Genomic DNA, 15,623 nt, shown 5'->3' on the forward strand with positions numbered 1-15,623 from the left:
ATCATTTGGGAAAAACGGCTCATATTTTATAGATATTATAAAGCAATACAGTAAAGAAGGAGATGTTTTAACAGTATTTTGTGAAAGGTACTTAATTCAGTGTTACCAATATCCACAATTTTTAAGTCATAAAACAACTGTCAGTGTAGAATTTATTTTGTTTCAAATTAATTTATAGAATATCGTAAGTACACAATGTCTCAAAATGTCACACCATTATTAGTCTCATTGAAAAAAGTAAGTATAATTACACAACAATACACAACATTTCCTTATTTAATTTTTGTAGGGTGTTAAGTCAATTCGATTAACAAAGGCCAATAACCAAATACCTATAGCTGACACACAATTAGATGCAATAGTAACTTGTGAGCCCTCAGTACAACATGAATTAAATCTTCAGCCACTAGACACCAATATTCAACTAATCCCAAACATTGAAGAAACTCAGACAGTCATTTATCAAGTAGTTTATCCAGAAGATTTAGATTTAAAGGTAAATTCAAATTATCCACATAAATTATCTGTGTTTAATTGACTTAATATTTAGCCCACAAACACCAAAAGGGGACGACCTAAGAGGAAGGTCCCACAAGACACCAAGCCACCAGAAGTGCCTGTTGAGCCACCGAAATCGGCAAGAACGCGTTCAGGGAGACTCGTTAAACTGCCAAAGCACATTGAGAAAGATTTTAAAAAGATCGAGATAACCGATGAGCCAGAGATCAAAACAAGTGAATTTGTTAGATTTGAAGAGAGCAACAAAAATGACAATGTTGTGTACCAAGAATTGGAGGTGCACCAGAAGAAAAGGACAATATCCGCTCAATACAGATGTCCAAAATGTCAGAAGGCGTACTTGGGAAAGGCCAAAATGGTGCAACACTTGGAGAAGTATCCAGATCATGGACCTCTGTCTGACACATTCAACAAGTTGAATTTTGATGTGTGGAACTATTTGGTAGACATAACTCAGAAAAGCCCGCCTGGCAGAAGGGGCAGCAAGTTTTGTGAGGAGCTCACTAATTTATTACACAATGTTCAATTGCTGACAAGTGCTTTATTTAAAAAGGAGGAGGTTGATAATAATGTACAAGTTGATAAGGTTTTAGGTAATGCAATAGGTTTAAATCCTGGGAAATACAGGTTTGATGAAAATGAGCTGCATAAGGATGTTACAGTACTGAAATTGATTGGTAATTCTGATTTTTTTAATCCTAAAAACAACACTAATTTATTCAACACAACAGAGAAGATAAACGAAAATAGTAAAAGTATAGAGAACGTGCCTAAAATAAATAAGGCAGATACTAAGCAAATTTTTGAAGCTGAAAATGTCAAACTTGATGAGAACAATTTCTTCTCAACTGAAGCATTAAAGGCATCTAGTCATATAGATTTTAGAACTGGTATCCTGGAAGAGTTTAATTATCAGGATAACTCAGTTTTTAAGCCAAGCCTGCAGAATTTGGCACAACCAAATGGATTTCCAACTTTCCAGGACAAGAAAACTGGTATCCAAACAATCTCAGTTGAAGATACCACATTGGGAACATTCACAAAGAAATCTGGGGCAGAGGTGCCAATGTTGGACAATCAAATAACTTTGCACAGTGATTTATTGTCAGAAAATAGTCTACTTAATGCATTACCTCATGAGTTGATGTCTGCAGTGGATTCAAGTGCAAATCTACTTGACAACTCAATAAGTTCTGATGAAGTAATGAACGTTGATCAATTTGTCAATGAGCGGTTTAAGAAGATTACTGAGCCTGACTTAGACTTGAGTACTGGTTCATTGAATTTAGATTTGCCCAATTTGGATTTATTCAACTTTCATACTTCTTGAGTCATACTTTGTCACTGAATTTTTTAACAATGTTTTTGTAAGTGATTTTTTATAGGACTGTGCTGATTCATTTATATTGTGATATATTTATTTATATTGGAATAACTAAAATATACAGATAACTCATTTGTTTCTCCCAACTGTAATACAACTAATTTTTATAGGACTAATAATTGATTTATATTGTGATATATTTATTAGTAATTAAATAAAAAAAGATAATTAGTGTATTATTGTTAACCCTACTCAACCCAAAAGTGATAAGTGTAGCTTCAGTGGTGCTTTTAGTGGGTGGCCAGAATCACTTGTTGTGCTCTCTAAATTCACCAAAATGTTTAGAATAGCAAAAAATGTGAACGTCTCTATCATCAACTCCGTGAATTGGTATTCTCGTTGTTTTTCGAATATTCCACAGTTACATGTGAGCGAAGAGGTTAGAAACGCGTTGGAAAGTAATAAACCGGTGATCGCGTTAGAATCTACCATAATTACGCATGGCATGCCCTTTCCTCAGAACGTGGAATGTGCTAAAGAAGTAGAAAATATTGTCAGGGAACAGGTAACAATAACCATAACCTATAAAAATACCTGTGCAATAATAATCATGGTTGCCAAATTTTATAATAAAGTGCACTTTAAAACTCCTTTTCTTACAGCGAGATGAGCAATTATAAACATTAAATAGCTAAATTTAATTATAATTTTGATACTAACGTACATAGAAAGTCCATTTGTTAATTAAGTAAAATTGGTGATATTGTTGCATATACTTAACCTCTATAGTCATTATTTTATCAAGCCAAAAGGTCTGTAATTACAAAAATTAAATAATTACTTATATAATTATACCAGTTGAAAAGTTTTGATCCGACACAATTTTGAGACAGTAAAAGTTTGTAAATTTACTCCATAGTGGGAGGACTTACTGTCTCTGTCATGCATGATGTCTCTTTCAAAATTCAGCATGGTCAAACGCTTTTCGAACAGTATATTTAGGCATTTATCAAAATGAAATATGCTAAAAAATGTATTGCAGAAATTTAATGGACATCAGACATTTTAAATGAGCAAAATTGTTACTTTAATCCAGCTAAAAAATTAATTTAATCGTTTTAAAAGTCATATTTTTTCAGTTCTGAAGTAAACTGATCTCTTAACTTCAAATCTTCAATATTTGCCTGGATTTTCTCTTGAAGTTTTTGGTTTATTTCCACCAGATCCTTCCAATTTTCTGACATGGTTGTCTTCAGCTCTTTAACTTCACGCCGCAATTTGTTCCACTCGTCCATTGAGTTCATTTTATTTTTTAAATATTCAATGTTTTTCCATACGTCTTCAATGTCTCTGATTTCGTTGGAATTTCGACGACTTGTATAAGGTAGTTCATCTTCACATTCGATTTCAGGAATGGTGGGTGGTAAATCCATAGAATTAAGGGTTGTTAATTGTGGCTGGTTCTTCATTTTAACTTCTCTCGTTGTAAGAACAAGGACACTTTTCTTTGGCACAAAATTACTCATTATAAATTAAAGAAAATTTTGTTTGACAAGTTTGATATTTGATTGAACATAACTAAAATATATCCTAGGAAAATATTCATTTTTTATTAGATTTTAAATGAATTGAATAAAAAACAAGGTTCTCGTAATGTTCAATTGCCACACTTGTATAATTAATCAACGAATTCCTCGACGTTTTATGTTCAGGGTGCCACGCCGGCGACCATAGCCATAATAAATGGCCAAATTAAAGTCGGATTGACCGAATTCGAAATTGCCACCTTGGGAGACACCAGCGTGAGCAAGCCCATAAAAACGTCCAGACGCGATTTTTCCTACGTGATCAGCCACAAACTTAACGGGGGAACCACTGTCTCCGGAACAGTTCTTGTCGCCAACAAAGTTGGAATACCCATTTTCGCCACTGGAGGTATTAAATTTTACTTCAGTTGTAATTATTTAATTAATTACTTGAAACCCTTTCAGGAATTGGAGGTGTCCACAGAGAAGTGAACGAAACCTTTGATGTGTCAGCTGATTTGATTGAGTTGGGGAAGAGTAACATTGCTGTTGTATCTAGTGGTGTTAAGTCCATTCTAGACATACCTAAAACTTTAGAGTATCTAGTAAAGATTTGTTGTTTTATACACTACATTTGTATAAACTGTCATATTTTATAGGAAACACATGGAGTTTTCGTAGCTACTTTTGGGGACTCCAAAGACTTTCCAGCTTTCTACACAACAAAGAGCTCTTACAAAGCCCCCTACAATGTAACAAGTTCACTGGAGGCGGCGAAGTTGATAAAAGCCAATAAGGATCTACAAATTGAATCAGCAATGCTGTTTGCAGTCCCAGTACCACAAGAGTACTCCCTAGAACCCGAAATAATCGATGAGGCGATTGACGAAGCTCTCTATTTAGCCAAAAATAAGTTTAACATTTCTGGCAAGGAGATAACCCCTTTCATTCTTTCCCAAGTGGCAAAAATCACTGAAGGAAAGTCCCTTAAGACCAGTATCCTTTAAAATATTGTAACAATTTTGTTTTTAATGTATCTAGTATCCTTAACTGAAGTTTCAGACATTGCACTAATTAAGAACAATGCGAAAATCTCCGCTTTAATAGCTTCGGAATTGGGGCGTCTTGAAGATGAAACCGTTGGAACAAGCTCATCGAGGCCAGTAAGTAGGAACTAAGTACTTGAAATGAAGTGTAATAAATCTAATAAACCATAAGTTTATACATTTTTTTTTCATTTATTTATGGATTTAAAGATCTTGTTCACAATGTCTATTTTTGGAGTAATTGAAACGTGTTTCCTGAGTCGACAATTACTGTCTGTAATGATAATGAAATTAGACGCCGCCCCAGACACCCACTTTGACTGTGATTGATTGATTCGTTCGTTATTTCCATATGAAAATTTAATCAAACCAGAAATACGTGTACGTTTTATGTGTTTTGATAATGGAATTTCGTCGTGTAAAGGCGGAAATTGTGCCATCAAACAATTATCGGCCCACGATTTCAGACGTGCTCCGCTAAATTACATCAATCCGAATGAAAACCTCGACGGGTGAAATTTTAAAACCAAACTGGATGCAACAATCTCGAGCACGCGGAGCAAATTGCGATATCTGATAATTTATTAAAGCCGCAATCGTCCCGAGTTTCGAGATGTATCAGCGATTCTCCAACGTAAATCATTTTACGTTGCCGTCTGATTCGAAAGCAAATTTTGAGCTTGTCGACAATCATTCCTCGTTTGTGGTCGTGAGGGATTATGACCAAAATTATTTATTGTCGTCTCCTCTGATTAATGTTACAACAGCGACGTGAATAAAATATTTACTAAGATGACAAGACTAGACCGTTTTTTTTGTTGATTTAAATTAAAAATAACCAATCGATGTTAGTGTACAGAATTGATAGGACGCTTTGTAAATAGATCATCAATTCTTTCAACGTTTAATACAATTTTTTTTGCCACATTGGGTACAAAAGCTCGTTAAATGAAGCTTAAGCATATAAAAAGCTGTTATTGTGTTAGACTTGCTATTCATTTGATGGACAGGCTATTAAAGAAAGTGTTCAATTAATAGAATTGTGTTGAGTGCAAAAATGTTCCCTGCACCCCATATTTGTGGGTCAAAGGAGATAATTAATTTATATATTGTTTAGGATGTCGACATCAATATTTATTTACTAAAGTGTATCATTTTAACTTGATTAACTGAAGAGGTATTTATTATTTAACATTTTACACTTGGTGGTTAAGTTGTAGTCACAAATAAAAGTTTGACATAAACATAATAAAGAGTTTTTACACAACCCAGACATGAAAGATCCTGTTGTAACACGCCAGACGACAGTTCCATCAAACATTTCATTCACCCACAAAATGTGAAACTCTACGAGTATTTTTTGCCCTTCGACTTTGACATGCTTTGTGGAAGATGCACAATGTGCTGAAAGCTTTGATGTTAATTCCAAAATTTAATGGCTCATTTCGATGTTACGCCGTTGGTGTGCATTTTAAAAAGAATCAAATGTACCGACCTAAATTGTTACAGACAAACCCTTACAACAAATTGCCATCATTTGGGGGCCAAGTCGTTAGAACAAGTTTGAAATTGAATATCGAGAAAGAGGCGGGCATTATTCCGTATTACTGGGAGACCTTCCTAATTGCGCACGGTGCAATTACGTTGATTCCACTTCACGGTGAACAATGGGCGCCCGCCCACAGACATTCATTGAAATTAATTCGCCCTCCAAGAACACCTACGTTTTATTGCATTTAGGCCCGGAGGGTGCACGTATATTTCGTTGAGTTTAGGTGCATCTTATGTTGTCAGAAAAGCTCCATTTTAATCATCTTTTTGGGTTAAAAAATACATTTATTGAATTATTATTATGGAACAAAGACTTCTTTCAGTGGTGATTAAATACTTTACCTTCTTCTCTTTGCTTTCAGGTGATCATAGGTGGTTCCAACCTGGACACAAACGTGATCCTGGACATCACAGACATTAAGGTAAGTACCGGATTGATTGAGACTAACATTTACTAACAATACACTTTATTAAATAGATATATACATCATCTTGCACATGTGGTAACATGAATTAGCTCTTAGTAACAATAATACATAAACTCTATGTTCTCTCCTTATAATCGCGACTAGACCGCGAAACAAATATTTCGGGAAGCTTAAACAAGTACTCGATTTGGTCTGTCAAAGTTCGAAAACAAAGTGAACAAGACGCATGAGCCATTGGTAATAATAATAATTATAATATATCATTTTGTTGTTCCAAATAACCAACTTCTTTCTGTCCAGATGCAATGGCAACAAAATATAATTCAGACGTTTTGATTTTGACGACACAGGATTTTGTTCAGTTTAATCAAATTCACTTGTGGCAAAACACGTGGGTTTGTTGTACGAAGTACTCCAGCAATTTGACATTGCCAACCATTTAAAAATCAACGAAATATAACGGCGTAAATATGCATGTGAAGTAACTTTTTCTTTGATCTCTAAATTAAAAAAAGCCAGCTTTGTGTTAGTTTAAATTCAGGAATGATGTGTTTCCGCCGTTTGTTGTTTAATGAAGCTTTTTACTCGGCTTCAACGTCGACCAATCGACGTTGTTATGAACAAACAAAATCCGGTGCCTCTATTAAAATTATATTTTACATGTTTTCCCATCAGCATCCTTTTTTATAAATCACTCTGAATATTAATTACGTGAATATATTATATAATTTCTGTACATATCTCTTATATTTACAAAATTAATTATAGTCTAGTCTAATTGGTGTTTCTTGCTTGTTAATTTTATAATTTATAATATATTTACAAGTATGAGTCTAACCATTATACAAGTACAGGTTAAAGAATTTTACATAATAAATGTTTATATTTGCTGTTTAAACCATCCTAATTTTGGTTAAGTATCTTAGAACTATTATATAAAATAGTTTGTACTTTGAATTATACTTTTACATATACATAGAGAATCCAAAAAACGATTTAACTTTTGGTTAAGTACATTTATTTTTGGTTTGTAAGCCTAACTGACAGTTATAAAGCCCGGTTCACTTTTAGGGTTACGTTTTTAGTAATATTTTTATATTTTTTGAGTATAAAAATCTAATATCTAATATCTAGTCTGTACATTTAGAATACAATGAAGGGTTGTTAACCCAGACAAAACGTCACCCCTTTGTAATCATCGTGTTTGACTATTTTTTGTGCGGCAGTGTATAATAAAATTAATTAATTATTGATTTTCCTTTCGATTATTTGACAGTAACTGTGTTAATTTCGACGGTACCGTTTTGTCTGATTTATTTAAAAAAAGGGGGTAAATATTAAGCAGTGGTTGCCATTGCATCGTGCCCTCAAAGTTCGGACCTAGGGTTAAAATTACAGAGGCACAGTTAATGGCCACCTATTTAAGGCGGCCTTAGGTTAGGTCAAGGTTCAAAGGCATTTAAATATGTTGGATATCCATTTGCGACCTAAAAACCGGACACCACGTTGAAACTTTTTCTAAAACACAGAGTCCAGTAACAAAAAGGCCACCCTGTATTCTTTAAAATTAATTTGGAAGTTGTATTTTAATTTTATTCGATGTCGTTCATATGTACTTGTAATATTCTTGTTTATTTATTAAAAAATTTGAACGTGGCGTCGTGTTTCCGGTGACAACTCAGAAGGAGACATCTTGATACTTTTAATTAGACCAAATGCACTTTGCGTAAGGCGAGGCACTATCAACAATATTGAAAATAAGCTCATATAAACACACTCAGTCCAAAAGCGTCCGTAAAAAGTCTCTAGTTTCCCTCGTAGAAAGAGCAGTCTGCATCACTCATACGATTACTATCACATCATCACTAATTAATTAGGTCAGTCATCAAGTGGATTCGTAGGAGCAACAAATCAACGTACTAGTCCCGATTGAAAGTTTTTTTTCTTAAATTTTGACACGTTGATTTTGTTGCTTTGTTGTTCCAGCTTCAGGATTCCACATAACACAGTCCGCACCGATTTTTTGTTATTTATTAATTTGTCATCAGTGCGAAGTTTGCACTGTCCATTCAATTGTCCGCCAGATGCTTGTAAATGGTTATTTTTTATTTACACTGTACATATTATGATTTGGATAGCCTAATGTTTGTGTTTTTGTTTAAATTTTGTGTGGGGTTCGGGCAAAGGTCGCACCGTGACTGTATTGTTTGGTATCTGTGTCATTTGTATTCCTGTGGGTTTTGGGGTTGGTGGTGGTGAACTGTTTTAAAGGGTGCTTCGAAAATTTGCCAATAAAACAAAATTATCTCATTCACTGATTTGTCACTAAAAAATTAATTAATTAGTTAATGTAAGTAGTTAATTATTAATATAATTAATTTAAATTGTCACATGAATATTTTCAGTTTATTCCATATTCTTAATTAAAAAACTTTTTCCTTAAATTAAAGGCAATTATAAACTGATTTTAACAAATTATCCAGCTAATTTAAACAGATGATATTTTAAATGGTGAATTGCGGATATATACAGTAAAAAGGTCAAAGTTTAAATTAAAGAGAAGTTAAAAATTTAATTAAATGCTGTGACTTTTCGTAATTGATGAATTGTAAATTGCAATTTACACTTTTATTTCACTCTTCACACTTTTATTTCCCTTTAAACAATTAGTGAGTAAAATTTAATAATGATTTCGTGTTGTAATATAATTTCACCTTTGATTTGAAAATTAAATTTATTATTTATTATTTATTCAAAAAAGTCAATATTCTCTCAAAAAATGTGTAAAATAAAAGACAAATTAATTTAGTAGTTAATTTGAGTTAATTTGTCTGTATAATAATTGGTAACTAATAAATAATTTAGAATGTCCAAAAAGACCCAATTTTTTTTATAATATGTATAAAATATTGGATATATTAATATTTAATACTTTCAGACCATTTTTTTAATTATTTTTGATCGAAAACATTAACTAAAAAATATTTTGAAGTAATAATTTCACGTAATATAATTTTTATCTTCAATTTGAAAATGAAATTTGAATAAATAATTCAATACAAAGGCTGTTGATGTAATTAATTTGAGTTAATTTGTCTGTATAATAATTAATAACTAATAAACAATTCAGAATGTCCAAAAAAACCCAATTTTCTTTCAAAATATGTATAAAATAATGGACATATTAATATTTAATACTTTCATGCCACTTTTTTAATTATTTTTGATCGAAAAAATTAATTAAAAAATATTTTTACGTAATAACATCACGTAATATAATTTTTATATTCAATTTGAAAATGAAATTTGAACAAATAATTCAATACAAAGGCTGCTGATGTATTTAATTTGAGTTAATTTGTCTGTATAATAATTGGTAACTAATAAATAATTCAGAATGTCCAAAAAGACCTAATTTTCTTTCAAAATATATATAAAATATTGGACATATTAGTATTTAATATTTTCAGGCGACATTTTTAATTAATTTTGATCGAAAACATTAATTAAAAAAATATTTTTAAGTAATAATATCACATAATATAATTTTTATCTTCAATTTAAAAATGAAATTTGAACAAATAATTCGATGCAAAGACTGCTGATGTAATTAATTTGAATTAATTTGTCTGCATAATAATTGGTAACTAATATATAATTCAGAATGTTCAAAAAGACCCAATTTTCTTTCAAAATATGTATAAAATATTGGACATATTAATATTTAATGTTTTCATGCCACTTTTTTAATTATTTTTGATTGAAAACATTAATTAAAAAAATATTATGTCATTGAATATATTTTTTATCTTTATATCGTTTATTGAAGATAATAATTTATAAAAAATAAACATAAAACACAAAATATTCATTTTGTATTATTTTATAAACAATTATATTTTAACTAATTTTACAAATTATTAAAGTAATTTGAAAAGTCATGTTATGTCATTATGTAAAGTGAATTTCAAATTTAATTGAAACATGTAAACATTTAAATATTTTTATTTTTATCTTTTAATTTTGACAGATGATTAAATTCAATGATGTTTACTTTTTTTATTGAATTACATATTTCCATTTTATTGATGTCTGCTTTGAAAGTATTTCAATAAATATTCATTTAAAAAAAAAATGGAATTGATTAATAGAATTTTCATCTGTTGTAATATTTAATGTTTCAGCTTTAATATATATTGATAAAAGGTTTTTATCAAATATTCAAGCTTCAAATATTTTTGTTAATTCAATTTTAATTAAAAAATATTTGGTAGAAAAGTTTAATTTAAACTTTGCCTGAATAATTTATGATATGCAATTACATTTCGCATATTTTGTAGTTGTGTTTATGATACAATATGTTTATTCCACTGAGGTGTCACTGCGAAATGTGTAATTAACAACTAAGTACACGTTTAGCTTTATATAAATATCAATATAAATTTTGATGAATTATTAAATTGCAATTATTGGCAAACCATCCAGCGGGATCCCCCTGAAACACCTCTTTAGCCCACCCACCCCCGGTGTAATGCAGTAAGTAGTAAGTAATAAGCTAAACAAATCGAATGAAACCACGTTTATGTAAGATCGTCCTCGAGCCTGTTTCACACGTCCACACCCCTCCTGTCCCGCTGCAGTCGAATCGGCGGCGGCGTCCCGACTCAGCAGGGGTCGTCCTTGACGCGGGGACGCGGCTTCCTCTTGAAGATCTCCTCCAACGGTGTGGCCAGAGGACCCTTCTTCACGCGACCCCAACGGCCGCGCGTGAACAGACCCTGCAATTTCATATCAACAACTGCTTATAATTGGGGGGTTGCCGGCAACGGGGGCCTAACGCACTATAAAGAGTCGGTTAGTGTTTCGTGGGGTGGGGCCAAAAAGAGACGAGGACTTGGCGCGCTCTTGTCACTGCGTGTTTCAGCGGTGTGTTTTGTGTTAGCTTCTGGAAATTGAAAAACACATGTAGCCACCCCGTGGCACTCACGTCATGTGGACATGCCACGTGATATGATATTTATGGCGATATTTGGCTAATATATGCTTTACATTATATTAACATATATTATATAACAACTATACATACATTCGCAGACAAGGATATTTTAAATTAAGTATCCCAGTTTTAATTAAAAATCTAATGTCATAGTCGGTACCATTAAAATAAATTGATATTTTAAACTGCCAAACTGCTATAAAAATTTAATATATTTTATTATTAATTATTAATTAATTATACTTTTAATTAATTATATATAAACAAGGATAATACCTTCCATTAAGGTGAATAATTAATTTAATTAATTTTATATAACGTATAAAATATATAAAGTAAATAAATTTTAATTTATACGTTGAAAATTGATGTACAAATTATATAATATATATATATATATATATATATATATATATATAAAATTTATTTAATCAACGGTTTGTAGATTTGTAATAAAATTAATTCACCATTTGTTATTTATTATTTGATTTTACAGCTTCTCTTGATGTTAATTAGTCAAATTTTATTTTCTTCACATTTTCAATTTTTGGCCTTTTTTAAAAACTACATAATTAATTACTATTAAACAAATTCTAAGAATAAGTTGATTATATTAAAAGTAATTTATTTTATCCACTGTTAGATCCATTTTTAACAGGTACTATTTAAATTTTTTTTATTAATCAGTAAAGTAACCTTCAAAATACTATAAAAAATATGATTTTGATGTTTAATAAATGCTTAAATATCGTGAATGCGCAAACAAATTGTATAATTACAACTACATCCAAAAGGCAATTAATTTTATGTTTTGAAATATCTTATCCTAATTCATTCGAATATTTTAATAAAGTTTTTTGTTTCGCATCCACCATTTTTACAACTGTTGTCAAAAATGGTGAATGCGCAACCAATTCGATAATTAGTTACTATTAAACAAATTCTAAGAATAAGTTGATTATATTAAAAGTAACTTATTTTAACCACTGTTACATCCATTTTTAACAGGTACTATTTAATTTTTGTTAATTAACCAGTAAAGTAACCTTTAAATTACTATAAAAAATACGATTTTGATGTTTAATAAATGTTTAAACATCGTGAGTGCACAAACAAATTGTATAATTACAACTAAATCCAAAAGGCAATTAATTTTATGTTTCCAAATATCTTATCCTAATTCATTTGAATATTTTAATCAAGTTTTTTGTTTCGCATCCACCATTTTTACAACTGTTGTTAAAAATGGTGAATGCGCAACCAATTCGATAATTAGTTACTATTAAACAAATTCTAAGAATAAATTTATTATATTGAAAGTAATTTATTTTATTCACTGTTAGATCCATTTTTAACAAGTATTATTTAATTTTTTTTAATTAATCAGTAAAGTAACCTTTAAAATACTGTAAAAAATATGATTTTGATGTTTAATAAATGTTTAAACATCGTGAATGCGCAAACAAATTGTATAATTACAACTAAATCCAAAAGGCAATTAATTTTATGTTTTCAAATATCTTATCCTAATTCATTTGAATATTTTAATTAAGTTTTTTGTTTTGCATTCACCATTTTTAAAACTGTTGTACCTAAAATTAATAATAATAAAAACTGGTAATTCTGCTTAATTCAAATTTTTTATGTGAAAATTATTTTCTTTATATTTTTAATTTTTTATTTAAATATTGAAATGGGTATTTCTCAAAATATCTAAAATTAATATTAATATTTAATGATAACTAAAACTACCATTTTAATTATTGCCTTTAATTTTTAAAGACATATGATAAAAAATTGTTTATTTCGATTTTTTTGTAAAATATTTTCTTTACATTTTTGATTTTCAGTCTTTTAATTTAAAGATTAAAATGGATATCTTAAAAAGTATCAAAAATTAATAGTAATATATAATAGTATCAATTTAATTTTTAAAGGTATGATGACATTATTTAAAATATCCTTGAAATTTATGTGTTCTCCATTCTGTAGTCTAAAGAAATGATTTGTACATATGACGTTATGAAACTATACAATTATTCTGTTCTATATACTATTTCTAATTCTAAATAGTATTTGTGAGCTTCGATGTGTATCCGTCTCTTTTTAGCCTTTGTACAAATAATACTAAATCTTGAGAACTACAAGTACAAGAAGTGAATCAACTTCCCTTCCACCATTTAATATACAAAATCAGAACGCCTCCAGTACATTGTAACTTCCCAGATTCGCCTCTGGCGTGAACACAAACATGTCAGAAACCGTATGATCAGGATAAGAGACAGTGGTGTCGCGGTGTTTTTGGTGAGTTCCGAACTAGGAAAGTGGAAAAACCGTCTTACCTCTAGGCGATACTTTAGTCATATGTTGTCGTGGCTCCGGTACTCCCTCATCTCGTAGTTGTTGTTGCCGTTGGGGTTCTTCGTCTGGGCCGGGGGCGAGGAGAGTAGCGCCGCGCTCTCCGGTCTGATCAGGAGTGACTCGCGCTCGCTCTCCGCACTCTCGGCCCTCAACGTGCCCGGCACCGCGCCGTTGGCGTTGGGCAGCTCCAGCTCCGCCTTCAGGATGCGGATCTTCTGGATCATCTCTCGTATCTCGTACCTGGAATAGTAAGCACGGATTTTGTTGAGTTGGGGTGGCTTTGATGAGGTAGTGAGGTGGTACCTTAGTATACCGAGGAAGCACATCTTGAGGAAGGCCAGGACGCAATACCCGAGTATCGCCAGTATCGACGCCGTTCTCCTCAAGTAGGTCAGCAGGACTTCGTCGCAGGCCGCTGTGTAGTACGTTTCGCACCTGGTACTGTTAACTGGGGGTGGTTCTGCGCAACAACTGGCCGGGATGTCCCATCGTACTGTTGTTACGTTGCTGTTGCTCGCCAATAGTAGTTCTTTGGCGGCGATGGAAGTGGCGTTCACGCCGCAACACTTGTCTTCTGTTTGGAGACGGTCCCAGAGGGCTGTCATGTCGTTGTTGGTACCGTAGTCGTGTTGAAAGCGTACGCGCAACGCCGGCTTCAGTTCCTGACATATACGTTCGAATCTGAACGCCCAAAACGCCCCTACAATTAAAATTAACTAGTTGAAGCATTGTTTCTTGGGGGGGTACTATCAGGGGACGTACCTAGAACTATATCGCCGAAGAGTAGCACCAACAACAGCAGCCAGTAGGCGTTGAGCAGCTTCTCCGACAGCTTGACGGCGGCCACGCAGCCCAACAGCTGGAGGGCGCCGCCCTGGGTGACCAGCGCCAGATAGGCGTAGAGGAACGAGGGCTGGTAGAGCGTGAGCGAGGGTATGAGGGCGCGGCGGAAGTCGAAGAGCAACGTGCGGGCGGCCGCCGCGGCGAAGGCCAACGCGCCCGCCAGCAGGGCGGTGTTGCACGTGTAGATCCAGAGGCGATAGTATCGCATTGCCCTGCCGGGGAGGCCGCCGCCCTGCGAGCCGCCACCCACTCCGACACCGCCGCCGCCGACGCGTCGCAGCGGCATCCGCCTACGGAGCCCCCCCTCACTCGCCCCGGTTCCCATCGCCCCCCATGCACCTGCAACAACAAAAAATAAATATATAAATATATAAATTGAAGAGTAATTTCAGTTTAAGTTTAAGCTGCACCAACGATTAAACTTCAATACATTCGACGACAAAAAAACTACTACAGTTTCATCCCCATTTTTTAGTATTAACTAAGGTCGTTTATCCATGTTTAAGTAACGAAACGTATACGGGACAGGATTAATTTTTCATTCCCACTTCCGGTTCAACGATGTCAACGAGAAACGTTTTGGGGAACAATCCAATTTGTATAAAATAACTATTAAATGGCAAGAAGAAAATGAGCAAAGGAAAAGTAAGTGTGAAAGTGCATTAAGCTTCCTCGTGCCTTCGTTTTTTCTCTCCTCAGGACCAATTTAAAACGGTGGAGATAACGTGGGAATTTATGAAAATTCACGTGACGTTAATGTAGATATAAGAGGGAAATTAAGATGTTTAAAAAAATCTGTAGTGGGTTTAAATTTCAGCAAAAATTACCCTAATCAAGTACAAAATGAAATTACTGAGTACTTCACAAAAAAACTTGATTTTAGTCAATAATTTATATAAAAGTCTCATTCTGAAATTAATTAAATTCAATTGGAGGGAACATAATATATTATCAACCTCAGCTTTCACCCTGTAATTAATTTAACCACACATGAAACAAAATATCCAATAATTTACATTTAAGCGAATA

At 32.7% G+C, this 15,623-nt stretch overlaps 3 protein-coding genes across 4 annotated transcripts in view; 2 read left to right on the forward strand and 1 right to left on the reverse strand.

Annotated features, from left to right (window-relative positions):
• Positions 1-103: 103 nt before the first annotated feature.
• On the forward strand, positions 104-2,016 carry LOC109598344 (uncharacterized). Its single transcript, XM_020014239.2, has 3 exons — positions 104-237; positions 290-496; positions 551-2,016. The coding sequence occupies exons 1-3, from the start codon at positions 196-198 to the stop codon at positions 1,847-1,849; spliced, it is 1,548 nt and encodes a 515-aa protein (XP_019869798.2). The 5' UTR covers positions 104-195; the 3' UTR covers positions 1,850-2,016.
• A 152-nt stretch (positions 2,017-2,168) lies between these two features.
• Positions 2,169-15,623, forward strand: part of LOC109598365 (pseudouridine-5'-phosphate glycosidase) — a 113,693-nt gene continuing 100,238 nt past the window's right edge. For both annotated transcript variants that reach the window (XM_020014258.2, XM_020014259.2), the window contains exons 1-6: positions 2,169-2,408; positions 3,556-3,778; positions 3,835-3,974; positions 4,029-4,365; positions 4,432-4,532; positions 6,329-6,388. In XM_020014258.2, the coding sequence (XP_019869817.2) occupies positions 2,181-2,408; positions 3,556-3,778; positions 3,835-3,974; positions 4,029-4,365; positions 4,432-4,532; positions 6,329-6,388 (1,089 nt within the window). In that variant the 5' untranslated portion in view covers positions 2,169-2,180. The remainder of the gene's footprint in view (positions 2,409-3,555; positions 3,779-3,834; positions 3,975-4,028; positions 4,366-4,431; positions 4,533-6,328; positions 6,389-15,623) is intronic.
• Positions 10,970-14,919, reverse strand: LOC109598367 (tetraspanin-1-like). The gene is made up of 4 exons (XM_049966320.1): positions 14,514-14,919; positions 14,055-14,451; positions 13,733-13,991; positions 10,970-11,192 (listed from the first exon to the last, which is right to left on the reverse strand). The coding sequence occupies exons 1-3, from the start codon at positions 14,917-14,919 to the stop codon at positions 13,751-13,753; spliced, it is 1,044 nt and encodes a 347-aa protein (XP_049822277.1). The 3' UTR covers positions 10,970-11,192; positions 13,733-13,750.

The sequence above is a fragment of the Aethina tumida genome, chromosome 4 (genome assembly GCF_024364675.1).
Source record: "Aethina tumida isolate Nest 87 chromosome 4, icAetTumi1.1, whole genome shotgun sequence".
NCBI classification, from domain to species: domain Eukaryota; kingdom Metazoa; phylum Arthropoda; class Insecta; order Coleoptera; family Nitidulidae; genus Aethina; species Aethina tumida.

Excerpts from the sequence above, each read along its gene's own strand:
- LOC109598344 (XM_020014239.2), top strand. The coding sequence starts at position 196 with ATGTCTCAAAATGTCACACCATTATTAGTCTCATTGAAAAAA. Across the intron at positions 238-289 it reads TATTAGTCTCATTGAAAAAA|GGTGTTAAGTCAATTCGATT; the intron begins GTAAGTATAATT and ends TAATTTTTGTAG. Across the intron at positions 497-550 it reads CAGAAGATTTAGATTTAAAG|CCCACAAACACCAAAAGGGG; the intron begins GTAAATTCAAAT and ends CTTAATATTTAG.
- LOC109598367 (XM_049966320.1), bottom strand. The coding sequence starts at position 14,919 with ATGGGAACCGGGGCGAGTGAGGGGGGGCTCCGTAGGCGGATGCCGCTG. Across the intron at positions 14,452-14,513 it reads CTTCGGCGATATAGTTCTAG|GGGCGTTTTGGGCGTTCAGA; the intron begins GTACGTCCCCTG and ends TTTTAATTGTAG. Across the intron at positions 13,992-14,054 it reads TGCTTCCTCGGTATACTAAG|GTACGAGATACGAGAGATGA; the intron begins GTACCACCTCAC and ends TTACTATTCCAG.